Consider the following 19,192-nt stretch of genomic DNA (forward strand, 5'->3'; position numbering starts at 1 on the left):
CCAGCTCGCCAATGTGTCCCTGTGGCTCCTAGGCAAGGAGCATTCAGGGAATCTCTGTGTGCTGCCCCCGCCCCCAGCGCCGGCTCCACAGCTCCCATTGGCCGGGTACCATGGCCAATAGGAGCTGCAGGGGCAGCGTCTGCGGCCATGGGCAGCATGCACTGCGCAGAGCGGCCTGGCCCCTCTGCCTAAGGGTTGGACATGCCGGCTACCTCAGGGAGCAGAGCAGCACGGAGCCAGGGCAGGCAGGAATCCTGCTTTCGTCCTACTGAGCCGCTGACCAGGAGCCGCTCGAAGTAAGCACCCCCCGGCCGGAGCCTGCACCCCACACCTCCTCCTGTACCCTAATCCCCCTAACCCAGCCCGGAGCCCCCTCTGGCACCTAACCCCCCTGTCCCAGCCCTGAGCCCCCCTCCTGCACCCAAACTCCCACCCAGAGCCCACACCTCCTGCTGCACCCCAACCCCCTGTCCCATCCCTGGCCCCACCCCAGAGCCCACCCCCCCAGCTGGAGCTGCACCCCCTCCCACACCCCTACTCCAAACCCCCAGGGGCCCCACAAAATCTAATAGCCCCGGGCCCACAGGAGAGTTAATCCGGCCCTGCGTACAAGTAGTCATACACGAGAGACTAAAACTTCCAGAGACCTGTCCTAGCATGCATTGGGCTTTCAGTGTAAAACTCTTCAGTTATTCTGAAGTCCTGGTCGGGAAGAACTCAGTGCTATGAAAACAAAGTGTATCAAATATCAAAACCACCTGGATCTGAATTTTGTTCTTTCTGCTATCCTTAAAATTAGCATTTTAAAGTTTTAACTTAATATCACTATTTTCTTCTTTAAAAGCACTTTAAAGAAGTTCGTTTTGTAATATTTTAGGCTTAGAAATTAGGCATCTAACTCCCCTAGGCTTCTTTGGTCACTTCAGCCTTAAATTATTATATTGGAAAGTTTGGACTATGGTGCCTGCCACTTCCCTTCATAGATTCATAGATATTAAGGTCAGAAGGGACCGTTATGATCATCTAGTCCGACCTCCTGCACAATGCAGGCCACAGAATTTCACCCACCCACTCCTGTGAAAAACCTCTCAGCTATGTCTGAGCTATTGAAGTCCTCAAATCGTGGTTTAAAGACTTCAAGGAGCAGAGAATCCTCCAGCAAGTGACCCGTGCCCCATGCTCCAGAGGAGGGCGAAAAACTTCCAGGGCCTCTTCCAATCTGCCCTGGAGGAAAATTCCTTCCCGACCCCAAATATGGCGATCAGCTAAACCCTGAGCATATGGGCAAGATTCACCAGCCAGATACCCAGGAAAGAATTTTCTGAAGTAACTCAGATCCCACCCCATCTAATATCTAACATCTTCAGGCTTTCTTCATGCCCCAGGTAGCATCAGCCAGCCTATTAGCCTTTTGGGAATGAGTGCATTTCTGCCCCCTGCCAGAATACCTTGGAATCCTTTCTGCCTTACACTGAGATCAGAGTTCATTTTCCTTCTGTTTGAAGATGGCTTATAGGGGGTATGTCTGCACTGCAGCTGAGAGCAAGTCTCCCAACTCGGGGAGACAGACTCAGGATAGCAGGGCTCAAGCTGGTGCACTAAAAATAGCCATATGGAAATTCCAGCTCAGGCAGAAGCTCGAGCTCCTAGGCTTCAGAGCTTCACCTTCAGCCTGAGCTGGAAAGGCCACATGGCTATTTTTAGCGTGCTACTGCCATAGGCAGCAGGTATAATAAGCCAGAGGAGGCTATGGCTCCCCTGACGCAGCCGCTTCCAACCTGCCACCGGATGCCTGGGCCGTGGTGGCCCCACCTACGCTCTGCCTCTTCCCATCCCTGTTCTGCCCCTTCCCCAAGACCCCCACTGTCCGCCACTGCCTGGCTGAGTCACCTCCTCTCCTCCACTCCACCCCCCTCTCCATAGGTCCCTGCAACTCGCTGCATCCCTGTGGGCAGTGGGGGGCTTCACGGGGAAGAGGGTGGAGGGAGAAGGGATGCTGGGAGCAGCGGGCAGTGGGGGCCTCGAGGGGGAGGAGAAGGAGGAAAGTGACGAGTGGTGGCAGCGGGGAAGGGAGGCCTGGGGCAGAGCAGGGGTGCTGTGGGCAGAAGAGGCGGGACAGGGAGCTAGCCTCCCCCAGGGGAAGCTTTATCCGCTGCTCATGGCCAGTGCTAGTCTGTCTACCCAGGCTGGGAGGCTCGCTCCCAGCTTCAGTGTAGACATATCCTAGGTGTAAACCTAGTAAACTAAATTGCAAAATTATCTTAAGACAATTTTCATTAGAAAATTAAAACCTCCCAAAGTTTAGCAGTATAGAATCGTATCTGGTTTAAGACCTAAGTAATGCTTCACTAGTTTGGGTAACATCTTGTAATTACTATGGTTTTAAGCAAGAGGAAAATTCTTACATTCTTAGTGTTTGTATGTTTTTCCAGCATCCACTTCTTTCCCTGTGTTTTATTCCTGAGGTTCATGTGTTTTTCCAGGCTGTCACATCTTCCTTTGTGTCTCGTGTCTTTTTCTTGCTCCCCTTTTCCACTCCAGTTAGCGTCTCAAAGTCTGTCTGACCCATGCTGTTTCACTGAAGTTGTCCTTTTTCCCTGTAACTTAGCATCACAAGGTCCATCTCTAATGGAAAAATGATCCATTGCTGATATTCCTATCCCTCTCCCTATGTGGTGTTGAAATCAGTCTAACTGCTAGTATTGATAGAATAAAACTGCTGTCACCTAGAGCTAGTCAAAAAACAGAAATAAATGTTTGCAAAAAAGTCATTTTCATTCTGCTGGTTTCAAAAAGGAACAATTTTTTGTTCAGAATTTTTCATGAAAATGTTTTATAAAAAAACACAAGCTTGATCCTCCCCATCTCCTTTCCTTCTTTTAATCTCTTTTTGCCTTTCTTCCCCTTTCCCTCCCCATATTCCTTTTTTCATATTGGCACTAAAAAAGGTGGTGGGAGAGGAGGAAAAATGGGTGAGGGAAATGTATAAACATTTTCACAAAATGCAAAACTCAAAAATGAAAAAAACAGACTACATTTTCCACAAAATGTTGTTTAAATAATGGAAAATTTTGAAAAACCTCAAAGCCCCAAAACTATTTAATAAAAAATAAAGTGGTCTTTTTTTTTTTTTGACAAAAAAGATTTATGCTCAGAAAGTTTTCAGCCACTTCCATTTTCAATACCACAATGGAAAATGGAGAGAGACCTGGTAGAACATGAAGTCTATCCCATTTTTTGTAATGGTGCTGAAAGGTTGTTTTTTTGTTTTTGTTTGATTTGCACTGATACCATATTCAATTCCAGCCAAAGAAAACCCCATTGGTGGTAATCATGGATCTAATAAATATTTCCATCTCTACCTATGTGATCCTATAGTCTTAAGGGCAAATCTTGCCAGAGAATCCTCATCCTTCACACTAAGGCTATCAAAGAGCAAAGAGGTCTGGAAAAAGCTAGTACTTTTCCAATGATGAAGTGGGACACTGCTCAGAGAGGGCAAGGGAAAAATAACAGAAAATGGGGAAAGAGCAATAGCCAAGGGAAGAAAAGTAATTTGTGTTAATTTCCTGTGTTTATACTGATACATTTGCTATTATTTTTAAAACTTTACATAATTGTATGTAATATATAAAAAATAAATGAGAAACATACAAAGAGAAATTCCAAGATATATCAAAAATGAATAACTCCTGTGTGCACCAGATCTCAGGCCAAATTCTGCCCCAGGAGGATACATGTAATTCACATGGACTTCATCCTAGAAGGGAAGATTTTTATTAATTTAATTAATTAATTTATTAAACTGCATGAAGCACTTGATGATCCTGGCAGGTTGCACAAAGCTGGTCTGTCTAATAATAAAAATAACGAGGAGTCTGGTGGCACCTTAAGGACGAACAGATATATTTGGTCATAAGCTTTCGTGGATAAAAAACCCACTTCTTCAGATGCATGGACAAGATGCATCTGAAGAAGTAGGTTTTTTACCCATATATTAGTCTTTAAGGTGCCACCGGACTCCTCATTGTTTTTGTAAATACAGACTAAAACGGCTACCTTTCTGATGTCTAATAATGGCTCATGCTGGTCGCAGACCCAATCCTGTGACTTTTGCCATCACGTTCCATGAAAGCAAACTTGGGCTTCATGTCAAGTGGCAGCTAGTATCCTTATTCATTCTTTTTCACTCTTCATTGACTTGATTATTCTGGGACTAAGTTATAACCTTCTCTCAAAAATGATTAGTTTTAGGCATGTCACTCATTTTAAGGACCAGATCCTGCCCTGGTTTACATCTTGGGGAACCCCTGTCAGTTTCATTAGGGTTGCACAGGATGTAAGTTAGGGCAGGATCAGGTCCTATATCAGCAACTTCAGTTGACTATGCAGATAAATTCTATTATTAACCTAGTTTTGCATGTGTATAATTCATGTTTGCTTGAAATGATTGATGGTCCTTTCATTTGAAGATTTCTTTGATAATGTCAACAATTTCTTGTAATATAATTCACTTTTGTTTCTACATATCTTGAAAAGATTATTTTACTTGGATAATAAAACATGTCTTTCTATATAAAATGCGGCTTATGTGTGTATGTGTCATGGATCGAGAATTCTACCCAGGATTATTATGATGAATGTTAGAAACTATTCATATGATTTTGGTGGGATGAAACTGTTGTCCTTCCACCAAGTATTTTCATGTGAGTGTCTGATTTCTTTCCACCACCACTCCCATTTCCTGTAATTAAAAAAAGTGTTACAACATACCTACAGTTTGAAATCTGTAGTGAAAACTGAAAAGAACCCAACTGTTTGTATATTCCCTGCTGCACCCAACATAGACTAAGTGGAATAGCAGACAGAAGGAGGCTTAGAACTGGAATAGCAGAGGTGTTGTAGGTCAAGATTTAAGTACTTTGGTAAAGCTATGTTGGGAAACTTGCACACCATCTGCCTGCACTCAAGTCAGTCCTGTAAGTTCCTTGCTTTTATCTGCACTATATTTATTCATATTTTTGACAAGGAGAAATGTATTTGACGCAGCATATTACAGCAAAGGCACCCAGAATACACAAACAAATTAAATCCTTATTCCGACGTTTTTGCAGAAGGTTGTTTATATGTAGGACGTACCTTAAGCACTACATATAATTGTAAGGTTAATTCATTTACCTAAACAAATTTTACTTCACTAGAATTTGTAGTGTGCCTGTTTGTGTCAGTATGGAACTGAGGCCAAGCTGGGGACTTTGGAACAGAGTGTTTTTGGGAGCACATGGAACATCGTGGATGAGCCAGGGAGTAGGATGGGTTTGGTCAGTCGGATTGCCAGCTGCATGGATCCCCTGGCCACTAATCCTTCAGGGGGGAATGGGATGGCATATACTAATACTATAACCAGCTGCAGTAGCAGCCATTGACCAGACAGTCCAGTGTTCTACTTCAAGCCTCTAGGCCAGGGGAACAAGTCTATCTTCCAAACCTCTGTGTGGGTCCTTCACATAAAACCCATTTGCTGTTTACGAAGGTGTTGTGAATTTCCCCCTGCTGTGTGTCTAGCACCTGGAAGGACTATACATTTACGTGTTCTTATTTAACCCACATCAGTGCTACCAACTGTGGGTAATATGCACCACAAAAGCCCAGATTTTATCTCATTGTTATAAAACAATTTCTTCCCTACTATGTTCAGGCACATCAATTATTAACTTGCACTTGAAAACATTACATGTACTAGAGTCATCTATTCTCTTCCCATCATAGTGAATGGAGCCTTTGATTCAATATTAACCACACAGGAAACACAGTGTAGGTGGAACAGTTACATGCCTGACTCAGAAGGCAAAGCATCTGAAAGGATTTATGTTTAAGATGTAACTCCATCGGGGACATATGATATGCATAGAATATGAAAGGAAGCTCGTTATAAAACAACTCTGTTTTAAACATATTTGACTTAATTCATTGCTAGTGTCCCTTCACTGACTTCAGTGTAGTTACACCAAGAAAAAATTTGGCCAGTTGTTCTTTTGTATTTGTATGACCCATGAGAGTTCACTGATTTATAGAAGCTAAAATTAAGGCATTCTAAAACTTTATTTTTAGCTTTCTAAACCCTGACCTTGTACCTAACATGTAATCACACTGTTTTAACCATAGTTTCCTCAATTCAGTGATTCTGGCCCAAATCTTGCCCACCTAGCTGCTCCATGCATGCTCATGGCCCAAATGGCAGTGTAACTGGTGTGATTCTGCCATGTGTAGGAGATGGCAGAATACAGAGATACCATGTAGGAAGTTCACTCCCATTTTGGTCCATAAACATTGCTCCAAAGGCACTAGGTCTTCTGTAGCATAAGGAGTGGAGTTTGGAAGTTAGGCATAGACAGATCAGGAAAAGGTGCAGAAGTGTTGTCAATGGATCTGCAGTTATGCACCTCATAGCCAGTTCTCTTCTGTCCTTTCCCATTTGCAGGCAGGGGGGAAAGCAGTGGAGATGGAGCAGCTTTGCTACCATTCTGAGGAGATTCTATCTATTCTATGTTTCAAAAAAGAACTAGATAAATTCATGGAGGATAGGTCCATCAATGACTATGAGCCAGGATGGGCAGGGATGTTGTCCCTAGCCTCTGTTTGCCAGAGGTTAGGAATGAGCAATAGGGAATGGTTCACTTGATGATTACCTGTTCTGTTTGTTCCCTCTGGGGCACATGGCATTGGCCACTGTCGGCAGACGGGATCCTGGATTAGATGGACCTTTGGTCTGACCCAGTACGGCCGTTCTTATGTTCTTCCACCTCCAATGTCTCCCCTGTGGAAAGGTCATTTACATAGGCTTTGCACAGGGTCCAAGATTTGGGCAGTTCCTAATTATAAGTCGACATGATATATTGATTCAGCTTCTAGTTGTAGGCAGTGATCAGCTACTTGTCTATCAATAGCCTCATCGTGCACCATTTTTAAAAAAAATACATTTTCCCCTTTATATTATAGGACACCCCTAGGGTTTTGTATTCTTTAAAAGTTATTTGCTATTTTAAACACAAATACAAAGAGTGACAGAACAATCCAATAGATGTTCCATTGCACAACATTGCTAACAGGAAAAGTAGTATTAGGAAACTATTTCATATATTTTTTGTCTTTTAATGCTATTTAGCATCTGTGCACAGAACTGTCAATGACCTTGATGCTGCAAACACTTAGGCCTGTGAGTAACTACTTTCACCTGCTGATAGTTACTCACAGACCTAAGTGTTTTCAGGATCAGGGACACTGATGTTAGTGGGAGTCCCATAAGTGCAGTCTGAGACCATTAATCAGATTAATGAGCAAACCTGTCTATTTTGTTCCTTTTCTTGACTTCATCATAAGTCAATTACAGTTTTTAGAAACACCACGTAAGGAACATATTCTATTAGCAGCTGAGAAAGAAAAGGGTGAAGAATAGCTTCGGGGCTAACGCACAGGACTGAGTGTCAGAAGACCTGTATACTTTCTCTAGCTCTGCTTTAGACTTCCTTTGTAACTTTGGTAAGCCAGACAGAGGCAAATCCCTCCTCCTTCTGCAGAGGATCCTGCCTGCTACAAGAGAAAATTGTATGTGTGTGTCAGCATGTGGGGAAGCAACACATTTAGACAGCCTAAACTAGGTATGCATAGCCCTGTGTGGCACAGGTCCATGAGGACTTTCTGTGCAACTATACAGATCCACTGGCCATTGCCCCACAGATGTGGGCAGGAGGCAGGTGTTGTGGAGATTACTCTAGCTCTAAGGATAACAATGTGACACTCCTCTGCTTGGGGAGTGTTAGGACAGGATCTCTAAAAATAGGAACAATAATACCTATCCCCACAGGGGGTAGTGATTAAGTTCCCCAGACGCATTTTGGCATAGAATGGCAAGGTATTATTCTCATGGGATCAAATCCTCAGCAGTGCTGCGAAAGAAAAATGGACGGTACTGAGCACTTGTAGTAGTGACTTTTCTTTATGTTCTTTAATTCAAAATTAATTCTGCATCCAAGATAAGGAATATGAATATTCTTAAAACTGGTTATGCAAAATAAGTACTGACTGTCTGCAGTGTGTTTTTGTAACCCACACACCTTCTGGGTGTGGTGTTCTGTCCCATTTAGTGGCACTGAGACCACTAAGAGAGAGAGAATTAAATATGTCTGCTCTACACCCTTAGCTAACAGCCAGTTGGCTTTTAGCTCATGGGGTGGAGGCTTATGCACTAAGCATCAGATACCCCAGGTTCGATCCCGCCTGCCAATGACCAGGGTCTGTTGGCATTAGATTTTGATAACACAAATTCTCACCCCTTCCTACACACAGGAGCCAGCCATAATGTTAACACTAAAGCTCACCCATAATATTGTAGATCTCAATCTTACAAAAGGTCCACAAGTGCAGCCCCTTACTCCCATATGAAGTCCCACTGGACCTGTCACAGTTCTCTACTCACCCCTGGGGTGCCTTCTTGTTGCTGCATCTAGGGAACAGCTCCACCGAGTCTGAAAGCCCCTTCTGTCTTTCACTCACTTTGCAGCCCCTCTTATGATCCAGGAATTGCAGTGCTCCCTCTTTGTGGCTTGGGCCTCAGACCAAGTCACTATCATTTTCCCCTTTCGGGGAATCAAAGTCACTGAACTGGTTGACCAGGTATCATTCCTGCCAGTCCTCCAGTTCGAAGCTATGCCACTTCCCCAGTGACTAGTAGGGGAACTGAGGCCCATCCTGTACACTGGATTCCATCTTAGCAACCCTCAAATTAGTGTTCAAGGTCTGCACTATTTCAAACCTTACAGCTGTTTTCCTGATCCTTTTCCTACCACATCTCTATCAGGCTTTCACTCCACCACCCTTCTTGGTAAACCCTTCCTCAGGACCTGGACCTGAAGCTTCTACCTTCCCCCTGGGTTTCTTCCTTTCTCTGTCTAAACCCAGAGAAAGACTACAGGCGTGCACAATGCCACCTTTTGCTTCTTCAGTTCTGTGGTGTAGCAGACTCACTTCCTGAGTCTATGACAACATGCACTGTACTGCATATCTTGTTCATGACTTACAGTCTCACACCTTTCCCAGTATTCTTAAAGAATTGCAAAAGAGTAGTTTTTTTTAAAATTGGGCCTAGGGTTGCCAACACTCCAGGATTGTCCTGGAGTCTTCAGGAATTAAAGATTAATCTTTAATTAAAGATTTTTATGTGATAAAACCTCCAGGAATATTGCCAACCAAAACTGGCAGCCCTAATTGGGCCCCATTTTCCACCTCTTGCTGCTGTAAACTTTCTGACTTTATACCAGCCCTGCCTACTCCTGTCCAGGTGGGCTCCATGTCAGTGCTTTCCTGTCAAACATAAACTCTCCCTCAGTGTGGCCTATCTGGTAACTTAGCCTCTCCTGAGCCACACTGACTCTTCCCAGGCTAGTGTGAGGTGAACACCCCACCACAGGGCCATACTTACATAGCCCCTTTTTAGGGCTGGAGCCTTAAATATACCGTACCACAAAGGGAAATGAAAACTTCTGGATTGAGTATAAGGGCCCTATCTTGCAGTCTCTTGTGATTTTGCTTTCAGCAAATAAACTTCAGGATTGAAAACCCAGGGGCGTAACCCCTCACTTTGTTAATGCACAGCTGAATCAGCTCCAAAGTTTTCATTTCTAGACCAGAGATTTCCCAACATTTCATACTGTGGACCACATTTTTATAAAGAAATTGTCTCTGGCCTTCACCCCATCCATTCCCAATAGCATCATTCTGTTATTCTTGCTAACATAGACACCTCCCAATCACAAGTGCATGGACCACCTCCTTGCTGCTTCACAATCACATGTATTACCTTCCCCTACATCCTTCATGATGCACCATCTCCCCTTCCATTCACAAGCATGCAGGCCCCCTTCCTTCCCAGTCACTCTCACATGAACTACTTCCCAGCATTTCCGCGATCCTGTAACATTCTAGTGGCAACTACAGCAATTGTTTACAAAAATTAATATTAGGAAAGTATTTAATGTGTTTTAGTTTCAAATGCGTTAGCAGCAGGAAACAGAAAGGTGGAGTGAGCACTCTGAGATTGGCAAGCTCGCAAAGGCCACACTGAGAAACCCTGCAACACCCAATTGTTTTCAAAGGGAGTCAGTGTTAGACTGACCCTTATAACAAAATGGTATTGTATGTACAGGTTTCAGAGTAGCAGCCGTGTTAGTCTGTATTCGCAAAAAGAAAAGGAGGACTTGTGGCACCTTAGAGACTAACCAAATATGCTCAAATCAATTGGTTAGTCTCTAAGGTGCCACAAGTCCTCCTGTTCTTTTTATTGTATTTACAGTAACTGCCCCTACATGGCAGCATTGCTACTGGGCCACAGAGTGACTTGGGCCATTACCACGGAATACGCCACGCCGGCGGAAGTGGAGCAGGGCCATGGCAATGGCGCTATTGCCATGCAAGGCCAACCAGGGCAGTGCCCTGTGCGATGCAAGACGGAGCTGGGTAGTGCCACTCGGGCTGAGGCTGTGCGTGCCAGAGCAGAGTGTCACCACATGAGGTGGAGCAGATCCGAGCCGCTGGCGCCAACGCCACATGAGCTGCGTTGCCACCGGTACCAATGCCAGGGTGGCGTCAAGGCCACGCGAGGTGACTAGCGGGCTGCCACTAGGGCCAATGCCACAGAGGCAGAGCAGGGCAGTGCTGCCAAGGCCACGGAGGTGGCGCAGGGCGGTGCTGTTGGTGCCGCTGCCACGCGAGGTGGAGCAGGGTGGTGCGAATGCCCCGTGAGGCGAGGAGGGCGGTGCTGCTGGTGCACGCCAGGAGCCCAACACCTGGGCTGCGTGGCTGCTGGGGTGGGTGCGCCTGTGGCTGAGGGGCGGGGTGGGTGAGCTCAGCAGCCCCAAGCCAGGACTGACACACAGGGAAGCTGACTGGGTGCCACCCGCCCCCCGGGGCGCTCAGTCCCTGCGGAGGCCTCTCCCCTCCTGCGCCCCGCCAGGGCCAAGCCGCCTAGCAACAAGCAGCCGGCGCCGGCCGCCCAGCCCAGCGCCAGGGCAGGGGGCGGGCTCTTCCGGTTCAAGTCGGAGCGGAGGAAGCCGGGCGGCCATCTTGGATCCTCCATCCCGGAGCGGGCGGCGCTGAGCCGTGGAGTGGGGGCGGGGGCTGCAGGCTGCCGGAGCCGGCCCGCGGGGCTCCTGACACCCGGCTCGGAAGGCGCAGGGGAGCCCGGGCCAGCCGGGCGGCGGAGCGGGTGGGGGAGGCCCGGCATGCTAGCGGAGGCCCGGTGAAGCGGGGCTGGGGGGAGAAGGGAGGGGGAAGCGCTTCGGAGCGGGCCTGCCTGGCTGCCAGTGCTCGGAGCTGGCTGCGGAGCGGCGGCTTGTTTTCCTGGCCGGGCTCTGCAGCGCCCCGCTGCCTTCTCCGGGCCGCTCCCTCGCCCCCCCTCAGCCCGCTGCGCTCTGCAAGGATCCCCCCGCCCTCCCCCTCTGCGCCCTGGGCTCCTAAGCTGGCTGTAGGATGAGCCCGGAGGACTCCCCGGGGGAGACGCTGCTCCATCGCCAGGCTGGAATATAGCTCGGAAGTGGGGTGGCGGCGGTGGAAATAAGCAGCCCCCCCACCCCTTCCCTTTGATGGTGGCCCTTCGTAACCGCTGTCTCGCAGCAGAGTGACAAGCATTCTTGGGGGGGGGTCGGCTTTTGTTGGGGGAGGGGGTGTTTTGTTTTGCTGTCGCAAGCAGCCAGTGGCTCCGGCACAAGCGAATTAAAATGTCCACTAGAACTCCCTTGCCTACGGTGAATGAACGCGACACCGAGAATGTAAGTAACCCGGGCCGCCGGCTGGGCTTTCTGGGGCGGGGGCGAGTGGGCGCTGGGGTGGCCGGACCTGCCCGTCACCCAGGGAACGGGTGGGCTGATGTGCCTTGGGGGCTGTGTCGCTTGTGTGGCTGAATGTGACTGCTCTACACAAAGGACGGCCTGCGTAGAGAGGGGTGGTTGTATTGTGTCCAGACACACAAATGTCTCAGAAGAAAAACTGCTAGAGAGAAATGTGCATTTGTTTCAGCAGTTGTTGGCCCTCTCTGTGCCAATATAAACCCATAGTTGTAATTTGAGTGAAAGACCCTGTACAGAATCAAACTGTGTAATTTAAAATCCCCAAAGTGGAGCCTGGCATTGTGGGTATATATTATGTTCCTACTGTTGTGACACTGGTTCAAGGCACTGTCCTGGCAGCTGGATGCTGTTAAACATCTGATGAAGTGAGCTGTAGCTCATGAAAGCTTATGCTCAAATGAATTTGTTAGTCTCTTTTTCTTTTTGCGGATACAGACTAACACGGCTGCTACTCTGAAACCTGTTAAACAGATGTTTCACAGGTGTGTGAAGAGTATTGTTAGTGTGAGTGCTGTCATTGAGGTCCAATGCCTGCTTATTAAATTACTTAAATTACGGTTTAACTTAGTGTTTTTCAAGAGCTTGGTTTACTAGTGGTGGTAAAAAAAAAAAAAAAAAGACAAACCCTGTAATGTTTTAATGATGTATCTTATATGGTGCAAATTCAGTACTGTCTCGTATATTAGTGATGCAGAATTTGAGAAAAATAATCCATCTGCTCTGATGTTTGTAAGCTGAAGTGTAAAATAATCGCTAAAACAAGCCAATAAAGCACTAGTAAACAGGGTGCAGAGAACAGTCCTGTACTGGCAGGGGAGGACTCGATGACCTAGATAATAAGTCTTTCCATCTCTAATTTGTATGATTATTAATGACTAGAATAATAGCTTTATTGTCACTTGTTCAGATGATATTGGAAGGTCCCCTTTTCTGAATTAGCAGCAAAGTCAGAAAGTCCTTCCTTTGTTAAAAGGTAGTATTTGGCAGTGAACGCTAAACATATTCTAAATAAAACTGCATGTTTTTAATGAGCTCAATCAAACAGTAATATAGTTAGCATTTTATCTGAAATATTTTTAATATGTAAATAAATTGTATGTAGAAACTTAATATAATCAAAAATCAAACTCAGTGAGACAAACCCTCTCTAAGTAGGAACCTTATTTGCTTAAAGTTGAGACCAAACTTATTTGACCTCAGAATAATCATTCTAAAAGGAAAAATTATTAGGGAAAAAACTGGTCTTTTTGTGTGAGAAGGTATGCAGATGAGTTGTAGTTTATACTGCTCTGAAGCACAAATTAGCAAAATCAGTGAGCATTATTCATATTTCTTTCTTTATGAATATAACCCAGTGTCCTTTAGAAACTATATGCTGGGTCTAAGTGAAAGTGATTGGGGAGAGAGATACCTGTTTTGGACTGAAATAAGGAAAAAGAAGATTTAGGCTGAATATTAAGAAAAACTGCTAGATTTGTTAGAGAGCAAGTAGTCTTCTAAGGGAATTGGTGGAAGCCCTATTGCTTGAGACATTTTAAAACAAGACCAGACAAAGCATTAGAAAACATGCTGCATAAAAGAATCACTGCATTGGCAGGATTTGGATTTTATTGACATAATACTCATTTTTCACTTCTATGTTCTTTATTTGTCTTAGCCTTTGGTACAACCTGCCGGCTAAGGGCTGTATTGAGCAAAAAGTCAACTAAGCATATTTTGTTGCAGAATCTCAATGGGCTTCAGCCCAAGGGCCAAAGCTGCCGTGTGGAAGAAAAGCATTAAAAATGAAAATTGTAGTGGCCTCTTGTATTCAGCTGAACTTCCAAATGGCTAAAACAGATTCCCCTGTGATGTTTTGCCCAGTCATCGTACTCCTAGCTGCATTGGATCAAAGTTTTTAAATTCCATTTTGGCCTCATCTTGATCAACCAGTCAACAGTGCCCTTGTTGCCAAGAAGGCCAGTGGCATTTTGGGCTGTATAAGTAGGGGCATTGCCAGCAGATCGAGGGATGTGGTCCTTCCCCTCTATTCGACATTGGTGAGGCCTCATCTGGAGTACTGTGTCCAGTTTTGGGCCCCACACTACAAGAAGGATGTGGAAAAATTGGAAAGAGTCCAGCGGAGGGCAACAAAAATGATTAGGGGACTGGAACACATGAGTTATGAGGAGAGACTGAGGGAACTGGGATTGTATAGTCTGCGGAAGAGAAGAATGACGGGGGGGATCTGATAGCTGCTTTCAGCTACCTGAAAGGGGGTTCCAAAGAGGATGGCTCTAGACTGTTCTCAGTGGTAGCAGATGACAGAACAAGGAGTAATGGTGTCAAGTTGCAGTGGAGGAGGTTTAGGTTGGATATTAGGAAAAACTTTTTCACTGGAGGGTGGTGAAGCACTGGAATGGGTTACCTAGGGAGGTGGTGGAATCTTCTTCCTTTTGAAGTTTTTAAGGTCAGGCTTGACAAAGCCCTGGCAGGGATGATTTAGTTGGGGCTTGGTCCTGCTTTGAGCAGGGGGTTGGACTAGATGACCTCCTGAGGTCCCTTCCAACCCTGATATTCTATGATTCTATGAAACCACTTTAGAAATTGTTTAAAACTGGTTCTATAATTTGGTTTAAATCCTAGTTTAATAAGTTGGAAACATGTTATTTGACATTGGAGCTAGAGATGAAGTTTTTTTCCACACAGGGTATTTCATTCTGGTTTCAAAATACAGAACAAACTCCTCAATAATTTTCTTAATTAATGTACAGTGCTTGTCACCTTTGCTTACAGATATGTCACTTTATACTCTGATCAAAGCAGATTTGCAAGTTAAGCAAAACTGAGCTGGGTGACCACTCAGGAATACCTGTAATTAGTAGTAGTGTGATTCAGTAAGCTAATTCTTCCTTTTTAGTCACACTGAACCAAAACCCAAATATATAGTACTGTACTGCTTGAGGTGCTGCCTTTCAGATGTCGTGACCATCAATGATAAAAACATTTGCTCTGTGATCTTTAATGTAAAGTGTTGTTCTGGCCAAATTTAAACTGATATTTACATTCTTTCTGCCTAAATTACCTCTAAATTCAGTTGGATACAAAATTAATTTTATTCCTATTTTAATTCTAAAATACAGTATCATTCACTCCTAGTCTAACTGTTCTTCCACCTCCAAGATGGTTGTATTTTATTAGAAGGTAAAATGAAGCCTTAACTACCTAGATGAGGCTTAATTAGTTAATGTTCCTAAAGAACTTTGATCTTTAGATGAAAGGTGCTTAGAAATGCAGAGTATCCAGGGAGCCTTTTGGCCATGGTCATGGGACTCCGTAATGTCTTCTGTATACTAGGAAAATTACCTAGTGCTGATAAAGGGTGCAGTTTAACCAGTGTTAAGTCTGGTTTAACTGGACATATAGGCAAGGCCTCCTCATCAGTGCTTAATTTTTTTTAATCTTTTAATAAAAGGCAATGTATAGCTCTCTTTGTTACTGAAAGATCCTTCAAAACGTAAACCATTAGAGTGGAAAGTTTGTGTCAGTCGTTTTCCCTTAAGGCCATTGGTTATTCATGTTTCCCAGCCAAAAAGGGCTGGCCATTGAGGTTCAAGAATCTGTGACCAGGAGTCCCTTATATTTCTCAGGAAAAGGATCAGGGGTGACTCATATATAGGGGAGCTTTCTGACTTCCACTGATAACACGAGGACTGCTGCAGGCTGGCTGACTGCCTGAAAATGAGCTCTGAGCTACCATTGTAGCTTCTGGCCACAAGGGTGGAGCAGCTCATCTTAGGAACCTGCTAAGCTGAAGGCTGTTGGCCAAACCTACTAAGTCTCCTGGTATTTCAGGGAGACTCCCATATACCACCAAAAATTCCCAACTCCTGATTTAATAACGTCGCCCACATAAAGATCCATTTATGTCAAATTAATAAATTCAGTTATATTACCCAGAATCGTATGCATCAGCTACATATGCGCATCAGCCTCTCTTTCTCCCTCAGTCAGTGAGAGACTGATGCACATGTGTGACTGACTCACAAGATTCTGGGTAATGTAGTTCAGGGTCTGTAAAGTGCTGTTTAAAGTAAGGGGTGAAACAAGGCATCTCGCGGTCCGCCAGGGGCTTACCCTGAGCAATCCGTGAACCATGTTTGGGAACCCCTGCTCTAGAGAACAGAGAATGGGGAAAATAAATGGACAGAATGAGAGGAAGGTTTCTTCTTGAGGAGAGAAGATGAGGAAACTGTAGCTAGAAATGAGAGGAAATATAAATGGTATGGAAATCCTTAGAATCAATGAGATTTTAAAAAACATGAAGAAATGGAAGGGGTGAGAGAACCACTTTCAGGCTAATTAATTTTATTTATTTATACTTCTATTTTATTGTATTTCCATTACATAAACTGTATATCTGTAAAGGGGTGAGGTGACTATTTTGAGCATTTATTAATTTTGCTAACTACCCTGAATTCTAAAGTTTAAATAATTGGAGAAAAATAACTACAATTTGCCCTTTAGTAATCTTCATGACCACAGCGAATGTGGTGGATTACCCATTTAAAAATTGTTGAGATGTTGGCAGCTATTACTCCTGAGGGCATTCTGCATCAAAAAAATAAAAATTCTGCAAGTTTTATTTGTCAGTAAATAAATGCAGAGGCTCCACATGGCAGTGTGGCGCATAGGCCACTGGCTGCATGAAAGTGGGAGATCACCCTGCAGTTCCCCCACTCCCACACCGTGGACACGGACTCAGCGGTGAGGCTGCACCTGACTCTGACACAGTACAAGGCCTGGGTCTGCCCCAGAAACACCCTGGGGCCCTGCCCCTCTGCGCCAGGCACACCAGATGTGGGCAGGCAGGCTCAACCAGCAGGATGCAGATGTGAAGGGGCTCAGTGTTGGGGGGTCCAGGTGTGGCGTGAGAGGGTTCTCTGTTGGACAGTCTGGGTGCAGGCAGCTCAGTGTGGGATCTGGATACACAGAGGCTCGTTGGGGGGTTCCAGGTGCAGGGGCAATGGGACTCTGCAGGGGCTTTCAGATGAAGGTGGTTGGGGCTCAGTATAGCGGTGTGGGGGTCTCAGCAGGGGAGTGTGGGTCTGTGTGCAGCTAGTTGGGGGTAAGTGATGTGGGGGCTCGGGGTGGTATGGCTCATCAAGGTGGGGGTTTGAGTGCAGGGAGCTCAGTGCGGGGGTGGTCTGAGGTTCAGGGATGGGAGTCTGGAGGCAGGGGGTCTGGGTGAGGGGGGCTCCAATGCAGGAGTTGAGGTTCAGTGGGGTGGGGTTCGGGTATGGAGTGCTAGGGGGTTCTGTGTGTACGGGGTGAGGCTTGGCAGGAGTGTCTGGGTATGGAAGGTCTGGATGCACGGGGGTTGGGAGGATGGGGGAGCAGCTCCCCATACAGTGACCCCTCCCCCCCTGCCCCTGCAGCTGAGGAGTGATGGGGGCAGGAAGCAGGGGAGGATGCTGAGCTTCCTGCAGTTGGGGGAGGTTTCTTGGGGTTGGCCTGACACAGCCGCAGCCACTCCTTGCAGGGGAAGAGGAAGTCCCGTCTCTGACGGGTTCGGTTACAGAGACCCCCTTGGGAATGTCACCTGATGTGCTGGAATTACCTTTGAGCCCATTTTCCACTGTCAGCTTCAGACTCCAGAACCCTGCCTTGTTGAGCCAGACACGCTAGTCTGCTGCAACACAGACCCAGGTCTGGTCCACACACCCAAAGCTGCAGACTTCAACCAAAAACTGCTCAGCAAGTTATCTATTTCCAGCACCCAGACACCCAGTTCCCAATGGGATTCAAACCCCAAATAATTTCGTTTTACTCTGTATAAAGCTTATATAGGGTAAACACATAAACCATTCGCCCTTCATAACACTGATAAGAATGGCCCTTCTGGGTCAGACCAAAGGTCCATCTAGCCCAGTATCCTGTCTTCTGACAGTGGCCAGTGCCAGGTGCCCCAGAGGGAATGAACAGAACAGGTAATCATCAAGTGATCCATCCCCTGTTGCTCATTCCAACTTCTGGCAAACAGAAGCTAGGGACACCGTTCCTGCCCATCCTGGCTGATAGCCATTGATGGACCTATCCTCCATGAATTTATCTAGTTCTTTTTTGAACCCTGTTATGGTCTTGGCCTTCACAACATCCTCTGGCAAGGAGTTTCACAGGTTGACTGTGTGTTGTGTGAAGAAATACTTCCTTTTGTTTGTTTTAAACCTGCTGCCTATTAATTTCATTTAGTGACCCCTAGTTCTTGTGTTATGAGAAGTAGTAAACAACACTTCCTTATCTACTTTCTCTACACCAGTCATGATTTTATAGACTTCAATCATATCTCCCCTAGCTGTCTCTTTCAAGCTGAAAAGTCCCAGTCTTATTGATCTCTCCTCATACGGAAGCCGGTCCATACCCCTAATAATTTTTGTTGCCCTTTTCTGAATCTTTTCCAATTCCAGTATATCTATTTTGAGATGGGACGACCACATCTGCACACAGTATTCAAGATGTATTTCTTGAGTGGTAACAGCTAATTTAGATCCCATGATTTATATGTATAGTTGGGATTATGCTTTCCAGTGTGCATTACTCTGCATTTGTCAACATTAAATTTCATCTACCATTTTGTTGCCCAGTCACCCAGTTTTGAGAGATGATCTATATATAGAGAGAGATGCACAGATGTTTGCTCCTCCAGGTATTAATCACTTACTTTGGGTTAAATAACAAAAGTGATTTTATTCAGTATAAAAAGTAGGATTTAAGTGGTTTCAAGTAATAACAGACAGACTAAAGTAAGTTACCAAGCAAAATAAAACAAAACAGGCATGTCTAAGCCTAATACATTAAGAAACTGAACACAGGTAAATCTCACCCTCAGAGCTATTCCAATTTCACAAACTAGACTCCTTCCTAGTTTGGGCCCAATCATTTCCCCTGGTACAGTTCTTGTTAGTTCCAGCTCAGGTGGTAACAGGGTTTTTTCTCATGACTGCAGCCCCCTTTGTTCTGTTTCACCCCCTTTTATAGCTTTGGCACAAGGTGGGAATCTTTTATCTCTCTGGGTCCCCACCCCTCCTTCTAAATGGAAAAGCGCCAGATTTAAGATGGATTCCAGTACCAGGTGATATGGTCACATGTCCTGTGAGACCCCGCCCCCCAAGCCTCCTTTCTTCCCACCTGACTCTCAGGAACACTGGAAGGCTTACAAGTAAACAGAGCCATTTACAACCAATTGTCCTGGTCAATGGGAGCCATCAAGATTCTAAACCACCATTAATGGCCCCCACTTTGCATAATTACAA

General features: G+C 45.4%; 1 protein-coding gene across 11 annotated transcripts in view; it reads left to right on the plus strand.

The window, feature by feature from the left end:
* Positions 1-11,117: 11,117 nt before the first annotated feature.
* MARK3 (microtubule affinity regulating kinase 3) overlaps positions 11,118-19,192 on the plus strand; it is a 111,015-nt gene continuing 102,940 nt past the window's right edge. For 3 of the 11 annotated variants that reach the window (XM_073349738.1, XM_073349741.1, XM_073349742.1), the window contains exon 1: positions 11,265-11,822. In XM_073349738.1, coding sequence (XP_073205839.1) covers positions 11,772-11,822 — 51 coding nt within the window. In that variant the 5' untranslated portion in view covers positions 11,265-11,771. Of the gene's footprint in view, positions 11,823-19,192 lie in introns of all 11 variants that reach the window. The other 8 variants (XM_073349739.1, XM_073349743.1, XM_073349740.1 and 5 more) reach the window with 5 other exon arrangements.

This window comes from Lepidochelys kempii, chromosome 6, assembly GCF_965140265.1.
Source record: "Lepidochelys kempii isolate rLepKem1 chromosome 6, rLepKem1.hap2, whole genome shotgun sequence".
Taxonomy (NCBI): Eukaryota; Metazoa; Chordata; order Testudines; family Cheloniidae; genus Lepidochelys; species Lepidochelys kempii.